The following is a 24,808-nucleotide window of genomic DNA, read 5'->3' as shown; positions in this document are numbered from 1 at the left end:
TAAATAAAAAATATTGCTCACTGGGTCGAGTGCATCAAACATTGGAGCAGGCTCCATTTTTATATCCATCTTTTCCCTAAAGATATAGTGGAGCTTGTTTGTTTCTCTCCAAACAATTCTTTGATATAAAAAGTTGGAATGATTAAATATAGATGGTCAAGTCTACAGTACAAAACAATTATTGATGCAACAGGAGGGTAGATGTGAAATCTGAATTTCCATTAAATAAATAAATAAATCGTATCATGGTTCTTTTCCACATGGAGTAGTTTGGATGGTTGCCTTTAGCCATTCGTTTTAATTAAGACCCCCACACATTTGTAATAGCTTTGTTTAAATCAGTAATCAGCAATCATGTTGAAGCCAAGATCTACTTTTGTGTCTCAAACATACCATGCCGTTGAAATGAAAGAATCAAAGAAACAATTTGACCATATATGCTGCACACTTCAGTGAAACGCATACAAAGTGCACATCCACTATGTCTGTGCGCCTTTTGTTGCCATGGCAACCAACTTTGTGCGATGTCATGTACTTCTGTGCCCTTTAAACTCAGAGTAAAGTGTCAACAATAACCACTATTGCCTCCTTTCAGAATTCGAAAGCATAGAAGCGAGAGTTTCGTTAAAAGGTAACACACACGCGATCACTGTTCATCTTCCAGGTAACCACGAGATGCTTTTGTCTTTGTCGTCTTTACTGGACTTGTTGTGGTTGCTGGCATAGTGACGCTTGCAGGTTTCAATTAGGCCTAGAGGAGCGTGAAAAGAAGCGCTTCATCCCTCCATCCATTTTCTGGACATCTTATCTTGTTCAGGATCGCGGGAAGCTGGAGCACATGCTAGTTGACTTCGAGCGAAAGGTCAACTACTCCACGGACCAATCACAGAAGCCAGATCACATGCCACTTAATGGAAACGGAACCCACCACAATTGTACTTAATCGCATGACCTCAATAGTTAACTCACAATTAATTGCACATTTTATATCTGTTCTAAATGTACAATAAAACGTTTTCATAATCTTAACATAAAAGTGAAAAAAAAATGTTAAACTAACACAAATGTCATTGATACAGTAATTTCATAATCATTGATAACATTAAGTTAAAATTAAAAAATGTACTGTACTGTAAAAAAAACGAGAGATATTGACTTGTGTTGAGGTCATTTTTCTGCCACTAGATGGCCTAATTGCATTTGTAAGATGGTATTAGCTCCGTGCATTTTTTTTCATATTCAGAGCTAATCTTTAACATGAAGTCACTTGTGAAATTCTGCACATTTTTTAAATAGTAAAATACAACTTGACCCTCGTCTCCACAAATATATGGATTATTATTCAATTTATTAATGCTAAATTTTGATGTGGACATGTCTGCTGCATTGCGACTGGAATTCCCCCATTACAGGCTTTCCAAGTAAGGGGCGCTCATTAATCGTGCGTGCGTAAAAAATAAATAAATAGTGGTGTTAAAGTAACTTTAAATTAACTCAAAATTAACGCACTAATTTTGACACCCCTAGTTTTAATTGTTGCTTGATGCTGCATTTAACAACACAGTATTACCTGCACATCTGACGGAAAATGTTATTCACTGCCGTAATTACCTGATGAACCAACATCCAATCCTCTGAACGATTAGCTTTGTTCCTTTTTTCAGGCCAGGCAGTGTCTTTCTAAAGCATTCATGATCATCATTCCATGCTTTTGACATGATTACACCAAAAACGCGACAGTATATCTTCAAAATAGGAGAGCAAATAATTCGGGATAACATGAAATAAGCCATTTAACCTTTAGCCCAACGGCTTTAAGTCAATGCCACACCGCTGTCATGTTGCAATAAAATATCAAAAAGGAGTGTATGCTTACAATACTTAAACGACTCAAACGCACCCATGGCTTCATCATAAATGTATGCGGGAGAACATGAAGGATGGGACAGAGAAAGAAAGGAATAAGAGATAAGGCAAATTACCAGGATAAATACGTTGATAAATCATTAAGGAGGCAGAGAACTGTCGAACACATTCATCCTGCCTGATTGTTCCTCCCTCTATCTGCCTTAACAGAAGGCTTTAGGGGTGTGTGTGTGTGTGCGCACGAGAGAGCGAGTATGTGTTTTACGTGCGTGCGTGGGAGAGACGCCACAATGATGACTCGGGTCTGATAAGTTGTGTCCACACCAACACAAGGTGGACACATGACATTCGTGGCTTGACACTAAATATTCCCCGTATATTTCCATATGCTGCCTGGTAATTGGGGCTTCCTAGGGGGGTGTATTTCCTCACTTTAGCTTCCAAGGGCGTGTATTCCTTACGGAAAGAGGCTGATAAATCAACTTCTAATAAGCCAGCTACCATGGAGGTTATATTTATGGCCGCCTACTCCCCAAGGCCAATTCCGGTCCGGTTTTTGCCTCACATGCATGCATACACGTGCTTGTGAGATTGTGAATTGTATTTACATGCAGATGGCGGATATATATTGAGAATTGTATTGATCATTGCCATTGGGTACAGAGCAGCACTCGCTTTTTGTTGGCACACCAACTATAAGGGTTGAATTGGACATGCTGTTGTCCGTTGATTTTGTGACTGTTTGACAACAAGAATGAGAGAAAACAAAACGTTTTCTCAAAAAATATCCACATGCCAAGAAAACTTCCCTTCCTATGTTTATTGGAAGGGATTTAGCTTGTTTGTTGAATTAAGATGGCTACTCTATCAGGGTTTCCTCCAGTGTTTTATTAGCCTGACGGCCCATCAGGCTTTTCCGGTTAGCTCACGTTAGCCGCACGGGCTAACGTTAGCATGTGCGGTTTCTTTTGTCATTTCTAGCCGTTATTCGCTACAATTTCAAATCGGACAGAGTATGTTGCTTGGAATCACCACTGACTGTGGCATTATTTGTAGTTCCTGGCAGTAACGGTTTCTGCCCATGTAAATGTGCAGGGTGGGCATTCCGTCAATGATGAACGGCCATTTTGTTGACGACTAACAAATGACGGGAAACTTCGAAAAGTTGACGGATTAAGGAATGCCGGAAGTGTTTTTTTTTCCGTCGGTCAATGTAATCATCAATCCGTCAATGACGGAATATCCATTTCGCTGAGGAATGATGGATGCGGTTTGTGTATAAAAAATGAATGATTGGCGATAACGGAAAGGTGTCCCGACTGATGAATGCTCAAAATTAATTGATAGGCCCACCTGTGTAAATGTGTACGAACAGAGAAGCAGCAAGCAATGGAAAAGACAGGACTCTGCTACGTTATCACACTGTTTATAAGGCTTTACATTTCTTTCCCACCTACACAACCGGTGGAGGGGACACAAGCCAGATAAGAATAAGAACTCAAGCTAAACTGATGTACTGCTCACAGGAAAGGTGATTCAAAAACTGTCACCTTCCCTCCCACCCTCCACCCAAGTTCATCGAGGGCCCCGGTCTTTCAAGTCATCTAATTTGTATGGCTGTTGTTGTTATTAGTGTTTCTGCAGCACGGCGCTTTGGTCTCGGGCCACGGACAAACCGCTTTATGATGCCGCGCCTAATAAACATCATTGGGATTTTCCCTGGCTGGTAATTAAGTGTGGGGATAATTTGTCATAGTTAGTTAGAGCATGGTACGATGCCGGGAGAGGTGCTGCCTAGAAAGAGCACGGTGGCTTAGAAGGCCCGCACGTTCACGTATTCAACTCATTTATAACTAGAGCTGCAAATTGATCCTGGCGCCTGTTGGGCTGCAAGGCAGAAGGCCATCACAGGTCAAGGAAGATAAGACATCATCTTTAATAGAGTTTGACTTTAACAATCTAATAAAGTTTGACAGTAATGATTTTGGAGTTCTAATTACTAATTTACTTTGCATAGCTGACAACAGTTTATAAAGTGCACGAAAACAGGTGGATATGAAAAATAGTTTCCTTCTGATAGCTGGAAAAAAATTAATTGGAAGTTGCAGTAGTAAAACTTTGACGGTCAGAGGTTTTACAGTAAAATTACTTTTGTACTGCATTTGCACAATTGCATGTTATTTAAGGTTTGAAAAAATCTTCTAAATCATGCATACAGTGGTAATCAATTATCAAACACATTCATAAGATCGTCATTCATAATATGTCTTCTTGGCTATGATAATTTGTAGGTTTAAAATGGTAAAATTCTGCCCTTAGGTAAGTGAAAATTTTTTAAGATGATCTAGACTCTAAGGGCCTGAAACTTGATTGCTCACACAAACAAATGTGGCGCACCTGAAATTGTGTCTGCCAAATGTGTAACCGTAAATTGCTGCACAGTTAATTTTTTTGCGTTCTGGGAGATTTATATGCAAATGGCTTAATTTAGCACATACAGTACACTGTGATTTCTCAAACCTTAGATGGATTTGGATGACTAATATATATATATATTTTTTACAAGAAGTGCACTGTATAAAGGTGAGTAACAAAAAAAGAATTAACAGAATTTTCTGAATTTCTCTTTGGGTGGTCATGAGTAATATTGAAATATTTTAACACTATCAGGTAGTGATGGACAAATGAAGCTTCATGAAGCACTTGTGATATTTTTTGACTCCTCCCAGATGGCAATCTTGGATTCAAGATGCAGTGCAAATGTAATCAATTATCATTGCGCTAGCCTTCATCTCTAAACCAAGAGCACCATCTAGAGGAGTAAAAAATATCGCAAGTGCTTCATGACGCTTCATTTTCCCATCACTACTATCGGGTCTTAAAATGTGAAAATGGTTAACAGTCAAGTGTATTCACTGAAAATTAAGAAAAGCAATTAAAAAATAAATAAATAAAATGTAATTAATTACATTACTGTGAGAAAGCAATTGAAATACAGTTAAACCTCGATTATATTTTCCAAGTTCCTTGATCTTCCGTGATCTTCCCAACACTTTGCGCCTACTATTTGAAATCTCACTAAATCAGGCCCTTTAAAGTCAGGGTGTCGGTAAAGACTGGCACTCCAAAAGCCAGCTCTTCCCACATCATTTCAAATGCATTTTAACCACCACATTTTTTATTTCCTACCATCTACAAAGGACTGTCTCATTGGAGTCTCAAGTTGCTGTTCTGATGTGACACAGCAACCGACAACCTGACCCGACTCTGATTACTTTCGGTGACATACACAATTACCAAGCTGCTTCCTGTGATTAAAGACCCTGGTGTTTCTAGGACATCTCCATTTCGCCTCTTTTCAACAGTCACCCACATGTCCGCCTTGCTTTCATCACTCTCTCAGTTTAGCATTATGAAAGTCAGCTCTGCAATTCACACCAGCATCACCTGTTCTCAGGTCATATTCCTGACAGTCCAAGTTAAGTTTAAAGGGAGGGTTTTGCCTTAGTTCTGTGTTAAAGATTGCAATTGCCAGCTCTTTATAACCCCTAGGCGTTATTGTGACCATTTTTTGGCTTTTTGTTGATTCTGACCAAGCCATTTCAAAATAAAATACTGCCCACGGGTTGACCATTGGAAATATTTCCAACATGAGATAAAAGAGCTTTGCAGGGTAAAATGTCCAGAGCGCGGTAAAGATTTTGCAGTCCAACAATTGATCAAATAATTACTGTTATGGTGCCCTTTCTTGATATGGCTTTCTTTAGGATTCGGATTGCTGAACCACACTTACAGTTCAAATTTTTTTTATGGAACAAACCTCAATATAGATTTTATTTGGAATCCCAAAGTTGGGAAATGTACAAGTGGACATGGTCTTTGCAATTTGCAACCTTGATCTACAGTAATTGACTTACATTATACAGTATGGAAACCATCAGCTGCTACTCACTATTCGTCAAGTAATTTACTCCCTTTTCATCCTGCTATCCCTTTTTTTGGTTTCTATTCCCATCCCCGTGCAATCATCTTCCCATTCTCCTATTTCTCATTTTATATTCCCTTTCACCTTGTTCTTTTTTTGTCTCTTCATTTGACTCTATCCGGCTCTTCTCTGCTTACATTTATATATAATTTTTTTTTTTTTATATATATATATTTTTTAATAGTCTTCTATTTGGAGAATCTCCTCAGCAGATCTATGTATGACCAACCAAGTAATTGTGGTCATTTATTCAAATATATTATCTCTTGGAGGAGCTTTTTTTCCCCCTCCTTTGTCTGCCAGTTTCAGTGTGTATAAAGTATGTCATGGAGATTGATGTTTGTGCATATATAGATATATAAATAACAGAATACGGAAAAGGTTACACTTGGCAGGAAATTATCACAGGCCATATAGTTTCTGATGCATGTGGAGGGTACTAAAGGATGGATTGCGTATGTGTGTGTATTTGCAAAGAAACCCATCACAGCCATAACAAATCATATATGGTAACCTCACTGGCATAAAGCATTTACCAAAAGTGAAATCTGCATTTTAATACCTACGACTAATTTATCTTTAGCTGCAGTGCATTATTACAGGATTTTTGCTAACCCTCTCAACACGCAGGAATTCACATGCCTGCCTGTTTTCTGCTGATGCTAACTCTATGCTAATGGTGTTTTCTGTTCACCTTTCCAAATCACCCATAGAATTTAATGTGGATGTGTCTTGGGAAAGCATGTGTACGAACATATTGGGAGGAGACATGCACATGTTAAGTTTGCCGTTAATTGATTAGGTTAGCTTCAATAATTGATGAGATAAGCTATGTTCTTGAGCTTGGTCACTCAATCTTTCATGATAGTGCAGCACTTTATGTGTACAGTTTCAGATATCACACGATAATGTATTAGTTAGGATTTTGTAGTGCATGGTGTAAATATGCATAGGCTATAAACAACTTTGCTATAAAAGTAAACCCGGTGAGAACAGTCCCATGCCACTTAAGAGCACAGAAGGGGCCTCAGCTTCCTGACTCCATCGAGAATAAAAAAAAACATTTTTTTTCTCCAAACAGCTATTCAATCAAGCCAAAATCAAAACAAACATCCATAAAAATTACACCCCAAAAATATATATATCGACCTGACTCCAGCTCCCTAAAGCACTTTAAAAAGCTGTAGCTGAGTATATTAACCTAGTGTATATTAGCGCTGTCTTGTAGCCAAGGGACTTGCTGTGTGTCTATGCATTGAACTTTGGGAATCTTAATGAAATAAAAGGCTAGGTGTGACATTGTGTTTACCTGCAAAGACTGCCGAGCCGTCCCTGGACACACACAGAATAATGCATTTAATGTGTTGTGGCTGTATGAGAAAATGTGTTTTTTCCCCAAACTCCCTTAACAACAGAGGAGCAGAGGGTGGGATGGAGCCAGAGAACAAAGACGACAGAAAAATGTACACTGGAGAAGAACACGAGGCGGTAGAGCACAAAAAAACGGTGTTTGCAAATTACAAATTAAAAGGCTGTACATTCTACACATCGTACCCGATCCCACAGGAAATATGGGCCTTTCAAAAAAAAAAAAAAAAAAAAAACTCTTATTAAGAGAATGCAGGTAGTAAGAAAACTCTCATTAATTTCTTGCCATTATTTACAGCACTGACAAAGAAAAAAAAGAGATCGTCCTGCTAAACAAATTGCATTGCCACTTTGAATCAACTATAATAAAAACGTGTAAGCGTGAAGCTACAAGCAAAAATTGCAATAATTATGCATTTAAAAAAGTGATGTAAATTGAGTATTGAAGATATTCTAAGTTGCCAACATTTTACAATAACAACTGTGTGTAATATGATTATAATCTTAATTATCACAAGGCTGAAATACAACTGAGAAAAGCAAAATAGCGAACTCTTAATATGATTTTAAATGCCACCAATGACAATAAATTCATCTCCAAACACTTTTCAGGTGGAGCCAGTTTAGGTACACTTCTTTTACACTCAATGAGCAGATTAAGACAAACACTAAATATCTTTCTTGCTCATATAAAATAATGTCTCGATCAAATCGTAGTAGAAACCTATTCACAAGGCAGATTGATCTACCCAACAAATCACAACAGGTGAATGGCACAGAAAATAAAGTTGGACATTCACCTGCAGAGAAGCGAGCCAACCAATCAAACGGCCTTGCAGTGGCAATATCCCCATTAAAAGCTAATGAGGTGTTTCCCTGGATCAAGGTCTGGGCAATCCATCAAACCCCACAGCAAGATTTATGTTTGAGCTTTCCTGAAAACTAACAAATAGACTGGACTAAAACAGGCCCTCCTGTCTGCAATGCCACGAGTCAGCCTATCATCGACTGCAATTTTCCCGTCAAGATTTACCCGAGGCAATCGACTCATCACTTTCTAATGGTAAAGACATGACATATTCTTGCAATATAAGAACAGACAATAACATAAACAACAACTCCTAAAAGCTAAAGGTACTTAATCAATGCAATTAGTCAAAATTAATTAAATTAGCATGCCACTAAGAGCTTGTTAGACTGAGATCTCACACTTTGTAATTGAACATCTGGTCGCTTATCTTCTTCAGAGAGCAACATATTTTTAGAGTTGGAAGTGTGATTAGTGCGGTTCAAAAGAAAGTAAAGGTTTAAAAATGGCATTTACTGAAGAGAACTCACCATACTGTATATGTGGATAATGGGGGTCAAGGCTATTAAGAACTGTATGTAACGATGCACGCGCACAACCATTTTTGGGGAAGATTACGTAATCGCAAAAAATGGCACCAATCGCCAATATCATACATAGAATTACACACACACACACACACACACACACAAAACAGTATTTAACTTGATCATAACTATCAACAAGGGAGGTGAAGGGATGCTATGGTGGATATAACAAAGCTACACTCCCCTGTTCAAACAGCAGGTTTTTGTGACGTGTGCTTACTTCCAGTTAACTCATTCATTCCCAGCCATTTTCACTGAAGCAACCACCTTCGCTCCCAGCTGTTTTACTGGATTTTGACTGATTTTGCAAGGCCCACAGAATGTTGTGTTCGAACATGGAACTTACCAAAATAAAAATTTGAGTCTCTTCTTTCATCGGGAAAAAAAACAATATATTTGTATCTGTATCGGTTTTGCTGCAATTAGCATTAGAATATAGCAAAGTTTCATCAGTATTCACATTCCTGGTGAAAACACTGTCAAAAAGAGCTTATTGCAACATGGCCCTGGCTGATCTCTTATAATCTACTGCCACCTGCTGGCAGTTTTTTGTAATAACTACCATTGCTTTAAGCGACCTCTTCAGATCGGAGGCTGCGTCAAAGCTTTCTGTATGCTGTTGCATAAGGAAACACAAAAAAACTTATGAATACGTTTAAGGAGTGAAGGACAAAATATATATATATATATAAAAAAAACATATTTACACATTTTTGGGTTTGAATGAGTTAAAGGGGAAGTCACCCCCACTCTACCAAAACAAACGAAAAAAACAAACAAAAAACAATTATTGACAATAATATGCTCTATGCAGCCCCACAAGTGTAAATATGGTATTCTGGTTAATATTACATCAGTGCAATATAAGTTAAACAGCTAAATCCAGCCATTTTTAGCAATATCAGAAGGCGACCATTTTGCCACTTGCTGTTGACATCACAGTTGCTCAGGTAACAACCAATCACAGCTTAGCGTCAGAAAACAGGTGAGCTGCGATTGCTCGTTGCCTCAGCCCTGAGAAAATCGACTGGACTGGACTTATATAGCGTTTTAACTACACTAAATGGTGCCCAAAGCGTGATGTCATCTTCAGTGGACAGCAAGTGGCAAAATGGCCGCCCTCTGAGATAGATTTTTAAAAAAAGGCTGGATTTTTGCTGCATAACTCATATTCCACAAATGTGATATTAATCAGAATGTCATGTTTAGATTAGTGAGGTCACATATAAAATTTTATTGTCAAGAAATGTTTAAGGTTGACTTCTGAGTTTAAAAGAGACTGCATACTTCTGCACACAGAGACATCACTTCTAACTTTCTTTCTTTCCCAATGAAGCTCTAAAATTTATAGGTCACAATAATAGTGTAAAAAAGTTTTTAAATGATTCACACTCACCACCTTGATCGGTGCTGACGGTAATGATGGCGACCTGTCGAGGAAACGAGCTCAAGTCCGAAACCCCGTTGAGTGATTCTATCTCAAAGGTATAATTAGCGTGCGCTGAGAAGTCTGTGACGGTGACATAGGCGGTAGTCAGGCCTAACGGCTGGGGCAGGAAACGCAGCTCTTCCTCACAAAGTTGGCACTGGCCGGGCTGTGGACCGCAGCGTTTACACTGGACGTTATAGGTGAGGTCTCGGCGACCCCCGGTGTCACTGGGGGGTGACCATTCTAGCATCAGAAATGTGTCATTGAGGCTGAAAAGTAGGTTACGTGGAGGGGATGGAGGACCTGTGTAAAGAAGAGAACAGATTTAGGACTAATGAATCATCAAATCATCCAACTAGTTTTAACTACTAAATTGTGGATGACAATGGGACTTAAAATTCCAGAGGTTTAGTTGACCCGCAAAATGTGGCGACATCCATGGAAAATGTTTGGTTACTTTCATAAAGTCAAGGAATCCTGGGCCAGAAAAAGCATTTTGGTGGAGGTAAAAATGAAGACCATAGAATCAGTTTCCCCCAAAACACCATGTTAAAAGGTTAAAGTGGAAGTTTTTAGACATTTCTTGACAATAATATGTTATATGTGACCTCACTAGTCCAAACATGATATTCTGTTTAATATTACATTTGTGGAATATGATTTATGAAGCAAAAGCCAGCCATTTGTATCCATCTCCGGGAGCGGCCATTTTGCCACTCGCTGTCGACTGAAGATGACATCACAGTTGAAGCTGAGCTGTGATTGGTTGTTACCTGAGACAACCTGAGAGCAACTGTGATGTCATCTTCAGTCGACAGCAAGTGCCAAAATGGCCGCCTCCTGAGATGGATAAAAATGGCTGGATTTTGCTTCATAACTCATATTCCACTAACACAATATCAACCAGAATATATAGAACAAAGAACATATCATTGTCAGCACAACTCCATCCATTACACACTTTCACCTCCCTCTCATTTGAGTGTTTAAGGTATTTTTGTGCTCCCTGGATGCGTGTGCTTGTGCGTCAGAGCAAGCATTGCGCTGTAGCAGGCAGTCAGCCGTCAACAGGGTGGAGTTAAAAGGCCTGCGAGAATTGAAAATTCCTTTCCTGCCAAGCTCACTGTCTGCCAAGACAATGCGATGCTTCCCTCTCCCTCAGCAACCCTCCATCCCTCTGTACCTTAGCTTGAAATCTCAGCAGACCGCAATGCTCCTCCTCCACTTCTGTCAGCATATGTCCATTCTTTCCCTGGCTTTATCTGCCCCTGCCTTTATCGGCCATCATCGCACCTCCTCTATTCTCTCCGCCGAGCAGAATCCACCCACCTTGCCCTCCTGTGGATCAACCCCACTGCCATCAATCAGCCTCTATTCTCCTCTAGAGGGAGATTGGGATCAGTATCCTCCTTCCTTTCTTCCTTCAATGTCTGCTCCACCCATGTTTCCTCCACCTTTATCTCTTCTCTTGTCATATCCTTGCTTCCTTCCTACCTGCATTCAGCTTTTAAACTGCAGTTGTCTTTAATTTTACAAAAAAAAAGTATTCTTTTTATTCTAATAATGCAAAGAAGTGTAAACTAACCCCAATGTCTCCTGGATGGTCTACCATTAGACAATTAACACAGATATTAACTATTAACCAAATAATTATCAAGCATCAACATTATTTTGTGGAGCTCCATCAAAAACCTGCACATGCTGATTGATTTTCAAGGGGCAATATTAATATAGAAGCCACACATTTCTGCACATTTTCTCTCCGAGGATTACACCTAGCAGATTAAACTCCCAGAATCCTTTTTTTCACAACGCATAGTTCAAATAGTACACTCCCCATCCATAGAAAGATTTCAGTGATGGTCTGCCGTCTATCTAAACGACAGCTAAATGGCTTTTTAATTAAAGGGGAATAAGTCTAATTAAACTTTAATTTAATGCAAATATTACTTTGTAATTACTGTCCATGAATCAACCACGAAGATGAGGCAGTCGATCCACATGCAATTAATTTGATTATCTATTGTACACTTTGACTCTGAACAGATACGTATTAAATAACACAAGGATCATCCAGAGTCGCAGGTATTAACAAGTTTGGATGTTTCGCGTCAATCACAATTTGCCGTGTTAAAGCGGCAGGCTAATACGTTTCCTCAGTATTAGGCACGACTCACAGCGGGATTGAGGAATGTGAATGTGTGTTGTGATGCAATAAAAGCAATGTTTATAATGTGGTGCGATAAGCTAAAAAAAAACAAATCTAAATTAAAATGTAGCTTCACTATGCTGAAGCTACCCACCAAAGAAATTAGCAAGTTATGCTACAATAAAATGCTAAAAGTAAAATTAGCTAAAGTATATCACGCTACATAACAAAAATAATCCTGGTCTTATTACTGCAAAAAAAAAAAAGAAGAGAGAGCAATGATGATGACATGTCAAATCGGTAAAATTACCGAATGAACAATACTGAGCTCTCCAGAAAAAAAAAAAAAGTGTCATTTATTATTAATGTAACTAAATAGTGCATCCCCAAAACTGTATGGAGTTTCATGTGCATCATTCTCATATTAAATTTAGCTTCTTTTTTTTTTTTTTAGTTCATTCATTAATTAGATTATTTCAATGACTGCAATTGAGAAAATTACCTGTACAAATACATAATAAATAAATAAATAAATACATAAATAAATAAATGCACTTTTATTCAACTGGTGGCAAAAAATATGTTGCTAGCTTATGCTGTGTTAGCTGTTGATATTTGCTGACTGAGTTGTGATGACTAGTTCAAGTGGCAATCATTGCGTTAATTATGGAAAATACGTGTTGGATTTTGACAGAAGCTTGATGCTGAAACTGTTTGCTGAGAACTCAGAGTAAGTAGTAATATTGCCATCAGCTGCGCATCCCACTGTGTATTTTTCTAACCATCTGCAGGAGGGTAAGTAAAACAGAAGAGATGCATTTAAGGTTTAGAAGTACCTGTGGAAATGTAGCTTCTATAAATGCTACCACGCTATGTTCTTCACCAAAGTACCTCCACTACTCAAAACCTATTTGTTGTTGAAAATTGCAACGCTTATGACCACATCAGTACAAATACTCACGTGTGCACGCCATAGTTGGAGGATCTTTTCCGGCCCTGAAATATCCCACTTCACATCGGCAGACTGCAGCACCTTCTTCATAGCTGAAACTATTTAGTGGGCACTTTGAACACTTGATGTTTCCAGCAAAAGCCTTGTAGAAGCCCGGCTGGCATGCTGGATGGGACAAAAAAACATAAAAAAAAAGATAGTGAGATACATATGATAACAGTCTCAATGCAACAAGCTGGTATACCAACTTATTAGTTAAAGAATAAAAAACACTCTGTGCCCTCGTCTGTTTCCACATCAATGGGCCAGTGTCTGTGCTTGGAGTCAATGTGTATTGGATGATATGATGTAAAAGTCTTATCTACTTCTGGCTGTCGTCATGTGTATTGAACTCATGGCTGGGGGTTTGGGGGTTTGGGAATACTGCTTTTCAAGATAGTATAAGAATGCTGTGAGTCCGCTGTAATGACACACTTGCGAGAGGACTGCAGCCATTTGTCTGTAAACTTGCTTGTGTCCAGAATATTCTGTAAAATAAATCCTTCGAAGGACCTGTTCACCGATCTCCAGTCTGTATTCAGAAAATCAACATTCTCTCTACCCGAACAACAACGAACACGCGGAAGACAAAGATAGTCTTCTAACACGTCCAAAGTAGTTGACTTTATGTAACACAATTCGTCCGCAAAACATTGCTGGGCTTGTTGGAGTCTGTCTTTATTTTAAAGCTTAATTGGAGGTTGGGACAGAAAAAAAAGAAGTAAATTGCTGCACAGAACTTCCACAATCCCTTTCAAGCTTTACAAACCAAAACAAACATCATCAGCGTTATTTGTCCTATAAATCACAACCTGTGCTTTAACTCTAGTAATGTCTCATTTTAACAGCTCTAGCTAAATTAATGCCAGTGAAAGAATCAACTCAAACAATTTGTGACTGTGTCCAAACTCATATAAAACATGCACAACAACAACAAGATGGCGGCCACAGACTAAGTGAGTTACCGGTATCTTTTTTTTTTTTCTGCTGTAAATTATCACCATACACTAAACTAGTTTGGCAAACAAAACAAAACCCCAAAATGAATTCAACGCAAAACACATGCAAAGTGCTTCACACTAATCCAAACAAGTGTGTCAATGAGATTTGAACAAAAGCAATAAGAGTTAAAAGAGTAAGTGTCTTAAGATGGCAAGAGTATCAAGAATAGAAGAACTGAAGAGGAATGGGAAGCTACCGTGCTTGAGAGTAGCCTGACACAAAGGAAATGAGGGAGGAGAAGAAGGTGATAGACTTGTGACTATGTGTAAGATATAAAAAAATAACACCCCTACGTATGTAAAACTGCAACCCTACAAGGATAGCTACAGAAAATGGATGGATTGTTAAAAGCTCTTTTCTGCCTGAATGGAACTCACTGGACACAAAAGATAAGTGCCAGCTCCTGCTTGTGTAATATTTCCAGACCATTTTCATACCTGACCTCCCGACTCCAGGACAAATCCTGTACATAGTACACACACTAAAGATCCATTTGACAGTTTGAACTGAAATTATATTAATCAGTCACGATTGGTCAATTAAGCAGGTGCCCATGTCTAACCGCCATTTAACAGCCGGAAGAAAAAAGAAAAGGCTACTCGTGAAAGAAGGGCTAATTTGACTTAAATTGATTAACTCTTTTATTTGCCTTTGCCCTTGTCTGGTTCATCTTTTAAAAACACAAGCTAGAGAATGGCCTACCTTCAGATAGCATTCAATCAACTATTAACAACTTATTTTTAGCGTAGGACAGATACAGGCTTTCAAAATGAAGTTAATTACTGAGACAAAAATGCACACACAAACACAAGATTGTATCACAATGAATTGTGCCGTGGCTTATGGCACGCCAAGGCTGCTGACATCGTTAACCTCGTCTACCTCTGCGTCCTTGAGTCACAATCTGTCTGTCAACCCCGACCCGCTCTATACCAGATCCTTTTGACTCTGTCAGCCTAATGGGGCCTCTGGTCGACCTTTCATGAACCGAGGCGATGTTTCTTTTAAACCCTTGTAACAACATTCTGCCTCAATTTGTCTGGTCTGGCTCAACTCCAGGCCGCAGTGGCGCTACACTGTGGCTGACGATGCATCAACTGGGAACTCGCACACACGCATGCACGCAGACAAACATACACATACATGGTTTCAAAAAATGCAGGAAGATTGCTCAAGGGCTCACAGAGTAAATGCAAAATGCAAAAAAATGTACGATGGCGTATTAGGGCCAAGTATATATATATATATATATATATTTTTTTTTAGAGGCAATAGTCAGAGAAAAAAACTCGCAAATTTGTGACCCTTTAAAGTGGTGCATTTGTGAATTTAAAAAGTGGTAAATTTGTGGTGAGAACAAAACTTTGTGCCAATAGTTTCGGTCAGGTTTTCAAATTAGGAGATAGTAATGGATTTAACCATATCTTCAAGCAATCGCCCTTTAAAGCGTTGGGTACGGCCAGCGAAAAAGACGCCTCGCTTTGCGAAGGTCCACACCCTGAGGCTCAAGCATTTAAAGTTAATTTGTTAAAATAAATATTTTCTTGTACATTTATGTTTCCAGAATTATTATTTACACATTCATACATTTTGGTATTTTTTTGTACAAGTAGCTAAGTTGATGTGTCGAATCTGCTGCTCTCCTTCATTTACTTGCATTTACTTAAAGTATGCTAGCTTCTGATTGGTTAGTGTTTAGTCAGCTGATAGGGAACCAGGAAGTGTTGTCCCTCTAGCTGCCATGTAAAGTAAAGCAAAGTTTAAATTCTCTCTCTCTCTCTCTCTCTCCTCTCTCTCTCTCTCTCTCTCCTCTCTCTCTCTCTCTCTCTCTCTCTCTCTCTCTCTCTCTCTCTCTCTCTCTCTCTCTCTCTCTCTCTCTCTCTCTCTCTCTCTCTCTCTCTCTCTCTCTCTCTCTCTCTCTCTCTCTCTCTCTCTCTAGAAAGAGAGAGATAGAAAGATAGAGAGCGCTAGAGATATTATATAATACACAAACATCAAAAAGTGACAAGTTAAAGAGCAAATTGGAATATCTGAATGTCTCCATTTTAGATTTATTGAGAGAGAGAGTAGACTGAATCTTAGGTGAGAAAAGAAATCCACAAAATAGGCTCTAGTTGAGGTAAGTATTAAAAACGTGTAAAAATAATTGTGCCACAGTAACAATGGTACAACGATAAAGCGAGGCCAGTGACCGAAGGATCAGTGGTTCAGAGTGGCTTTGACTATCTGCTGTCAAAGTGTCCACGGGAAAAACAGAGAGTCCTAAATTGCGGCATTGTAAATTAGACACTGTTCTCAACTGCCTTAGCCGGTTAAATAAAGAATAAATACATAAAATATCAATAACAACACCGAGTCCGCACCACATGCATTTAATTCTACGAAAGGAGGCTTGCCCACACAACCTCAGTCAACGCCATCAATAAACAGAAAGGATGTGGGACGACACAAGGAGAGTTTTTCTCCATTTTCTCCAAAATCACTCTCTCTTGCTCTCTCTGATTGCATGCGCCAAGATTGTCTGAATGAGGTCGCTGTCAGAATTAAACATTTTTCAGTCAAACAAGCAAAAACAAAAAACGTTTCAATTCGGATGCGCCAGCCACAATGGCAGGCGCCCACCTTGTGCGCCACCAGCCGTCATTAGCGGATCCACAATGAATAGGTTGATCGATGGCGCATTTCACTGTTCTTAGTGCAGTGTTAACGGGCCCTAATTGTGTTGAATAGATTTTTGAGCAACCACCCTTCCATTTACATTAAGTCCAAACAGAGCATCTTATCTACGTGGGTACAGATCTTGGCTGTCAGGTCTGTAACTGACAAAATGAAATCCAGCCGAGGGGCTTCTTGACTGATGAATGGAATAACCGACTTTTAGAGGGCAGCTGCACATCTTGGAAGTGAACACATTTGAGCCGGGTACAAGAAAATAGTTTTCTGACTCACTGGCCTTTGGGGCCCCCGGTCAACCGTTGGCCCTCAGCCCAAGGTTAATGGGATCTGGAAGTCATCCAGAACATCCTCACAGCCCTAAGTGGTGGACCATAAGATGTAGTTTTGAGGCCTTGGTGTTAGGTTGTAACACAGTAGCATGATGACCTCACAAATTGGACCCAAATTGGTGGATTGGCCTTTAAATAATTATTTGACATGAAAGAAATAGCATAAGCCCGTAAAAGCCCATATACATTATAAGCCATGCAACTCAAATACATATTTTTGAAACTTTCAAATAAAAGCAATAAAAAAAAAAGCATTTACATTTTTTACATTTGCTATTTATACTGACATTCCTTATTGTGATCAGTTACTGAAAATGCAAGGATTTATATTTTCCGCCCAATGCTGTGAAAAAAAAACACATCATGTTTCTTTTTTGACATGCATGTAGGTGGTATCGATTTTCTTGGCAGAAACCAAAATAAGCATTCTTCCCACGTTGTTAAACTGATGCTTTTATTGTTTCTATAAAGTCAATGAGCATTTTCATACATTCCAACAATATCAGTTACATTTACCTCTGGCTTGTGTCATGACTGGCAAAATGCATGCATAATATATGCTGGTTTGTTGTTAGCATGAGCGGTCTTTGCAGCCGATGGGTGGTGAATTCTTCTCCCGGTGGTCAGCGAAGGAGAACAATTCCAAGAGGAGCACAATTCTGCAGCATTTACTTGCAGAACCACATCAACAAATGTTGCAGAATAGTTCAACTCTTGAAATCAAAAGCAGTGCGGTGAGGAGGCGATGCAAATGATAAGAAATCGCGACGGAGATGGCAGCACCAGAAGCTGAGAAAAGCCTCAAACTATAGAAAGACAATATGAAATTTAACTTACGACAATAATTACAGCTCTTGTAGCGAAAGTACAGTATACTATATTACAGGGGTCATCAACGTGGTGCAAGTGGGCACCAGGTAGCCCCCAAGGACCACATGTGAAAATGTGAACACTGAAAGATATTTATAGAAATAAATTGCAATAATTTGCATATATATATATATAAGTTTTTTTTTAGCCTGTGCTCTTTTCCAATCTTTGGCTGTATACAATTTTTATAACCAATTAACTGGCCGATTAATTTGAAAAATATAAAATGAATAATTGCTACCTTAATGCTTACAACAATAAAGATGTGAATTAAGAGGCAGAATATATGACTGTTTTACAATACTGTGTCCTTTAGTATTTGTTCAACTTAAGTGAGGAAAATGGACAAACATTTCTTTTGTTGGAGTGTCAGGGTTTAGGGAGGGGGTGGGCTGTTAAAAAGGCAAATTTTTGTCTTATGTTGTAATGTGCTAATATGTAAAAAAAATTATTAAATATATAAAAATATATTATTATTATTATTAATAATAAGATTTAAAAAAAAAAAAGATTTTTTTTTGCTGATTATTTCTAAATATTTTAAAATAGCTAATATCGCCCGATTTGATTGGTCGGGCCCTACTAATACCATTATTAAAGGTAATTTGTGCAAATTTGTTATTTCAGAAGTGTGTATCCAACTAGTAGCTCTTCACACGAGAAATAGTTGTCAGTTTCAAAAAGGTTGGTGACCCCTGCTTTATTACGTAAAGTACCCCGTTACTTGCAATAACTCTATTCTAATTTTGCAAATCAGTATTCTACTTCGACAATACCAAATCCCCTATAATTATCTCTGAGCTACAGCAAAATGACTGTTTGTGTTTGAATCAACTGAATTAATCTGTTAACATACGCTTCCAGCAGTTTTGCGTTATCAAGCCAACAAACCCAAAAGATGATAAAATATCTCTCATATTTTCTGTAGAACCGCTTGAGAAGTGGCACTCTGGAGCCAACCTTTTAATAGTTTTTCATGCAATCAGGACAGATGCCCTCAACACTCCAATGACTGGGCCTCTCTGCTACACATCCACCCCCCCCCCCCTTCTCGCTATCTTCATTAACTGGTGTGAGTGCAAGCTCTGATTTGCACTTGAGGATTAGTTTGCCTCCCGACACCTCCCTGCCGAGGTGTTGGGAATGGTGTTCTGTAGTTGGTGAAAAAAAAAAGTTGGCCAACTTCAGCTCTGCGGTATTATTATAGCTTGAAAATTTGCACACAAGATAAAAAAAGAAATGTGGTTTACCTGCTGTTTTTTTTTTGTCATTTGTATAACACATATAATATTTGTGTACACCGTGATTGTTTTTGTTTCCTGCCTTCACGCCTCACTCTTTTCGCTGGCTCTCTCATTCAAGTGTCTATCATGAGTTACTCTGCAAAGTGGCTGGTGATCACAGGGCAAGTAAATGAGTATTGAACCAGTGTCTTGGTTTGTTGGGATGGATGAGGACGGGTAAAGGACACAAACAGCAGCCAGAAGCTGAAAGCACAACCTGGTCGATATTCAATTGGACAGTGACACAATTTTTGTAATTTTGGATCCTTGCACACCCAAGATGGATTTGAAAGTAAACCAGAAGGACATAATTGAAACAAAAGGTTTAGCAAATACTAACCTACCAGTCAAATGTTTGGACACATTTTCTCCTGTAATCGAATGAGAATCCATGTCCACAATTTTGACTGGTAGTGTATAGCAATGACTAATCATAAACTGCAAACATCTTCAAAAGTTTCATGGTCAGATAGGACACAATTCAAAGAAGGAATTAAAACATGTAAGGGCGAGGTGTTTAGACAGCGCAGTGGTGTACCGCAAGGCTCCCTTTTGAGTCCCTTTTTGTTCAGTGTTTATATAAATGACCTGCAGAATGGATGGTGCAAACATGCTTGACATTCAATATGAGCAAAACAGTCATGTTTTTCCCCTATACATAATCCTCATCCCGCATCCAAATTTATTATAAAAGGCAAAAAAATAAAAAAGTACAGTCAAACACTGAAATGTTGTAGCAAAAAGGTATCAGTAGTTAACGTGACATTTAAGCAAATTATTTAAAAATAATAGAAGCGTCATGCAAGGGTTATTAGTTTAGATGCATACAAAATGCATACAAGGTTGGTGATTTATATTTATATGCCGTTTTACACATTTTTTTTCCTACGGTGTGAAAAAAATACGCGACATAGTTCGAACCATACGCCACTTTCCTTGTCTGTTCGCTCGCTTTGCTGTTGTCGTAATGCTTCATCTGCCCCACTGGCCCAATTAACCCCTCCTCATATCCCAGAACTTTTATGCCACTGTTTTAATAACTATTTCATTTTGAACAAAAATAAGCCGATGTAAGGCACTGTGAACGTAAAACTTTGATTCTTTTTTAAAATACGAAGTTGTCTGGCTAATGTTTCATCCCTCCATAGTTATTTAATCTTGATTTATAGAACTAGTTTTCACCAGTTTAATTAGGCTACAATGTTGTTGTATGGTGGTTTGTTGAATTTAATCGGGCTTGGCTAAGATAAAACGGGAGCAGGCTCATTATTGGAAAGGTAAGAGAGGCAATAAGCTGTTTTAATTCTGCTTATTTTAAAAAAGAAACAGTATTCGCAAGGATAATCAGAGCTAATTATCTCTGCCATTGACTGCACTGAGAGTGTAAGCGACTCTATAAAAGATTCAAGCAGTCACACGTTGAGCTCTCAGCCACCATAATAGAACGGTTAATGCAAGTTCAACTTTCAATCTCACAGAAGTGATGTCTTAATGATTGTAATAAGGTACAGTATACCGTATTTTTTTTTTTTCAAAACCCCAAAAAACAAAAATAAATAAAAATAAAAAAAAAAAATAAAAATAAAAAAAAAATAAAAATAAAAATAAAAATAAAAATAAAAATAAAAATAAAAATAAAAATAAAAATAAAAATAAAAAATAATAACAAGGTATACGGTACTTCAAAGTAGCATATTCCAAACAATCCATTAATACAGCCAATTTCAGTCATTTACATCCAAATAATATTTTGCTAAATCAACTGACACACTCGCGAACTCCCCAAACACAAAAAAAACTCAAAAGCGTTTCTATTTACAGTCGAGTGAATGCTGCCTGATGATCGCTTTGGGATGGATAGTAAGAGGAAGGTTTTACAACATTGTCTGACAGTTTGAAAGCCCTGACTTGTAGCTCAAATGTATGACTACAAGCCATCATAAAAAATCATATCCATAAATCCACTGCTAATTGTTTGGAGGTGGACGACACAAACATTGGGTCACTTTGATCAAAGGAATCCCGGAAAACTCTAAGGTAACCAATTTACACACGTTCGTATGTTTCGATCATATCATGAGGATGAGAATAATTGGAAATGTTTTACGACAAGGAAACCTCGAGGACAAAACCATAAGAATGTTTTATGTAATGGATCCCGTTTGTTGTATGTAACCGAAGTAGAGCTTGTGGCTAGCTAATGTTATGTACAACCTCAACTCAATTGGGATCATTGTAATAGGAGAAAATATTTGGACAGTGAAACAATTAATGTCATTATGGTATACTGCCATTTCTTTAGTTATTCAGCAGCTACGGACACACAGTGCAGAAGTGTTTATGCAAATACATAAGTGGTTTTAATGAAGCTTGCAGTTTTCACTTCCCACTATCTATCGCTACTATTATAGATCATATTATATGAAAATGACACATACATATACACAGCCATTCATTAAGCACCCTCCCTAGAGAAAACTCTACAAGCCGCCACTGTATACGGTGCCACTTTAACTATTTCCACCATGCTTTTACAAAATAATACATTAAAGAGGCATGATAGCACAGTCAAATGTGATAATTGCGCTGAGAAACACCTCCAATTCCTCAACATCCCACAGTGTATTTTTTTAAGGGCAAACTGATGACACACAAAGTACAAATTAATTATTAATTAATTAAGTGTCTTTTTGAACAAAAGTCAACACGTGATCATTCATTCAGCAGTTCAAACGCTGCATAACTATTTTGTAGTTGTACAGCAGTTGTATCAACCTATAGCTGGGGTCTTTTAACATATTTACTTTTTATTCTTATATAAAATATTCTTTAAATGAATTAATGATTGCATAAAAGTGAATAATTCTATAGTCCAAAAATAGTGACAAAAGGTGGATGATTATAATTTTGTTTTAAATATCTAAAAATGTCCCAAAATTTACCATAAAATGTTCAAAAAGGAAGAGAAAATGAAAAAAATTACAATAAAATTGCTAAAAATGTCAGGGAGTTGATTAAAAAAAGGCTGAAATTTTTCAAAAAGTAACCCCAAAAAAATAGTACAAAAAACTGAAGAAATCCCGAAAATTCCCATAAAATATCCACAAAAGGGCAAAAAATGTTGGAAAATTTTAAGTAAAAAAAAAACAAACAGAAAATTTATTTTAAAAAATTGCCAAAAATCTAAAAAAATTGACAGAAAAGTAGAAAAGTATATATTTTTTTAATTTTTATTAAAAATAACACGGATAGAAGAAAATTAATCTCAAAGTATTGGATGCATAATTTTCTGTCATGGTGCAACTCTAATTAGCTCTTGTGCCCTCAGTCAGTCCATTAGACTAACACTAACACACGGTTTCCTCACACAATGTTCAAATGCTTTACGGCTACAAACAGATATTTTTTTTTGCCTTAAATGGCTCTTTAGACAGTTAAGGTTGGTGCCACCTGACCTATAATATTAGTACTCATTATGCGTATTTTCCGATCTGTTATGTGTTGTGCTGTCGTTATGTTTGCACCTTGAGTGAGCTTAGTGTTGTTTATTGACCGCATTGTCTGTTTGCGCTTTCCTGTGCGACTCCAGATTGCCACAATATTAACGCGATAGAACATTGGAGCCACCTCATTAATGGATGCCCGCAGGCCATCATGAGAATCTGTGCATCACCGAACCTTACCCCAAACATAAACAAATATGATGCCAGGAAAAAGAGTAAAATGTTTTGACTGAGTTTGACACCCGTGCTCTATACGAACAAATGATCAATTTAAAGAGCTCAAAATCCAAAAGTCCAGTTATGCATATTGATATTGGACCAAGATGCTGAGACCAAACCAAATTAAATTTCATACAGGCCCAGTGTCAGAGCTGAGCTCACAATGTCATATGCTAACAATGACATTGACTACATCTACTCATTTATCCTCAGACTTACTGGATTCTATTAGAGGTGGACCCCATCATTCACTTGATCTAAATATAAAATTTAATGTGGCTCCTCTCTCATTTAACGTCACATAAGCGTACACTTTTACACACAGATGAGTAGTCAGTATATTCTTTTCCTCTCTGGTTCCTGTCTGATCTATGGAGTTTAATAGTGTTTAATAAGGCTGACATTACATCGGTATAATCCCACTCTGTCATGCACCGACACACAACCAATTCCATTTCCATCGGCTCAGCTGTTTTCTCTTCTGCTCCGAAAGCTAATTTCAATGAACAAAAGCAGGCTTCAAATATCAATTATGAATGAGGAGAGAAAGCTGATGAATGCTTCATTTCCTTGAATCCTTTGGAATTCTATTCAGATTTTGTTAAATATGATTTTTTTTTTATTACAAAACCTACACAAAGGAAAACAATCAGTTGTATTTGAAATATATCTTTTGTGACATCGGTGCAGGAACTTTCCTTTTTCTGTCTCATATTTGTTGGTTCAAGCTGCAATATCTCAGATAAAGCACTGTAATGTGTCAAACGTAAAAAAAACAAAAAAAACTGAGAAATGAAAACAACCCTCAAACATTCTTTGTTGCTATTGAGGTACAAAAGTAAGCTCACTGTGTTCCTCTCTGGATGTGGCAATATTACTTCTGGGTAAATAGGAACACACAATGGGAGAGAGAAAAATGTCCAGGTTAAGACACTTTTTACAATATACTGTAAGTTAAAGTCTAATGCGTCTTGTGTGATGTATTGTATTAAACAGCATGGCTTCCTTCTCAAGGGAGGCCGTGTTTTCGTTTACCTGGAGTTAGTGTTTGCTAGAATTTAGCATCCTAGCATAGAGCAGTGGGTACTGAACTCCACCACCATCCTATGCGCATTTACTAACCCTAATTGATAAATAAAATGTGATTTTTTTTATACCTGAAAAATGTGTCATTACTACCTCCATTCCGTGCTTAAAGGATACTTGAGCCATTTTCAACAGTGAAAAGTTAGGGTTATACCTTTAAATCTCCTGTGCTGAGGAAACGGGTTCACTCACTCATCAGAAATAGTTCAAGCCTAACTTAAGATTTATGTACTTTTTTTTTACATGAAAAATTCGCATTTACTTTTTTTTTTTGATAATTTTAACACAAACATACCAAAATAAACTTTTTATGATACATATTTATTATCAAATCAAATCAAACTTAATTTATATAGCACTTTCCATACATTAAAACACAACTCAAGGTGCTAAACAATTAAAACATCCATAGTATAATAAAAAGATAACCTACCCCTAAAACCTAGAAAACGGGTCAACCATGATTGGTCGTTACCTATTTCCTCAGCACGGGTGATGTCATCTTCAGTCAACAGCAAGTGGCAAATTTAGTTTCTAAAGGTATGTTCATGAAAAATAATGAAGTTATCACAATTATAGACAAAATATTATATTCTTGCTGTTGAAAATGGCTCAATGAGTCCTAAAAAAAAAAATCTAATTTATGTGTGGAGAGAA

At 37.7% G+C, this 24,808-nt stretch overlaps 1 protein-coding gene across 4 annotated transcripts in view; it reads right to left on the bottom strand.

The window, feature by feature from the left end:
• Positions 1-24,808, bottom strand: part of epha6 (eph receptor A6) — a 171,414-nt gene that overhangs the window by 46,640 nt on the left and 99,966 nt on the right. For 3 of the 4 annotated variants that reach the window (XM_077579686.1, XM_077579684.1, XM_077579685.1), the window contains 2 exons: positions 13,154-13,309; positions 10,011-10,346 (listed from right to left, as the gene is read on the bottom strand). In XM_077579686.1, the coding sequence (XP_077435812.1) occupies positions 10,011-10,346; positions 13,154-13,309 (492 nt within the window). The remainder of the gene's footprint in view (positions 1-10,010; positions 10,347-13,153; positions 13,310-24,808) is intronic. The other variant, XM_077579683.1, reaches the window with a different exon arrangement.

The sequence above is a fragment of the Vanacampus margaritifer genome, chromosome 11, assembly GCF_051991255.1.
Source record: "Vanacampus margaritifer isolate UIUO_Vmar chromosome 11, RoL_Vmar_1.0, whole genome shotgun sequence".
In the NCBI taxonomy this organism is placed as follows: Eukaryota; Metazoa; Chordata; class Actinopteri; order Syngnathiformes; family Syngnathidae; genus Vanacampus; species Vanacampus margaritifer.
Note: the sequence above shows the minus strand (reverse complement) of the source record. Positions and strands in the feature narration are given on the sequence as shown.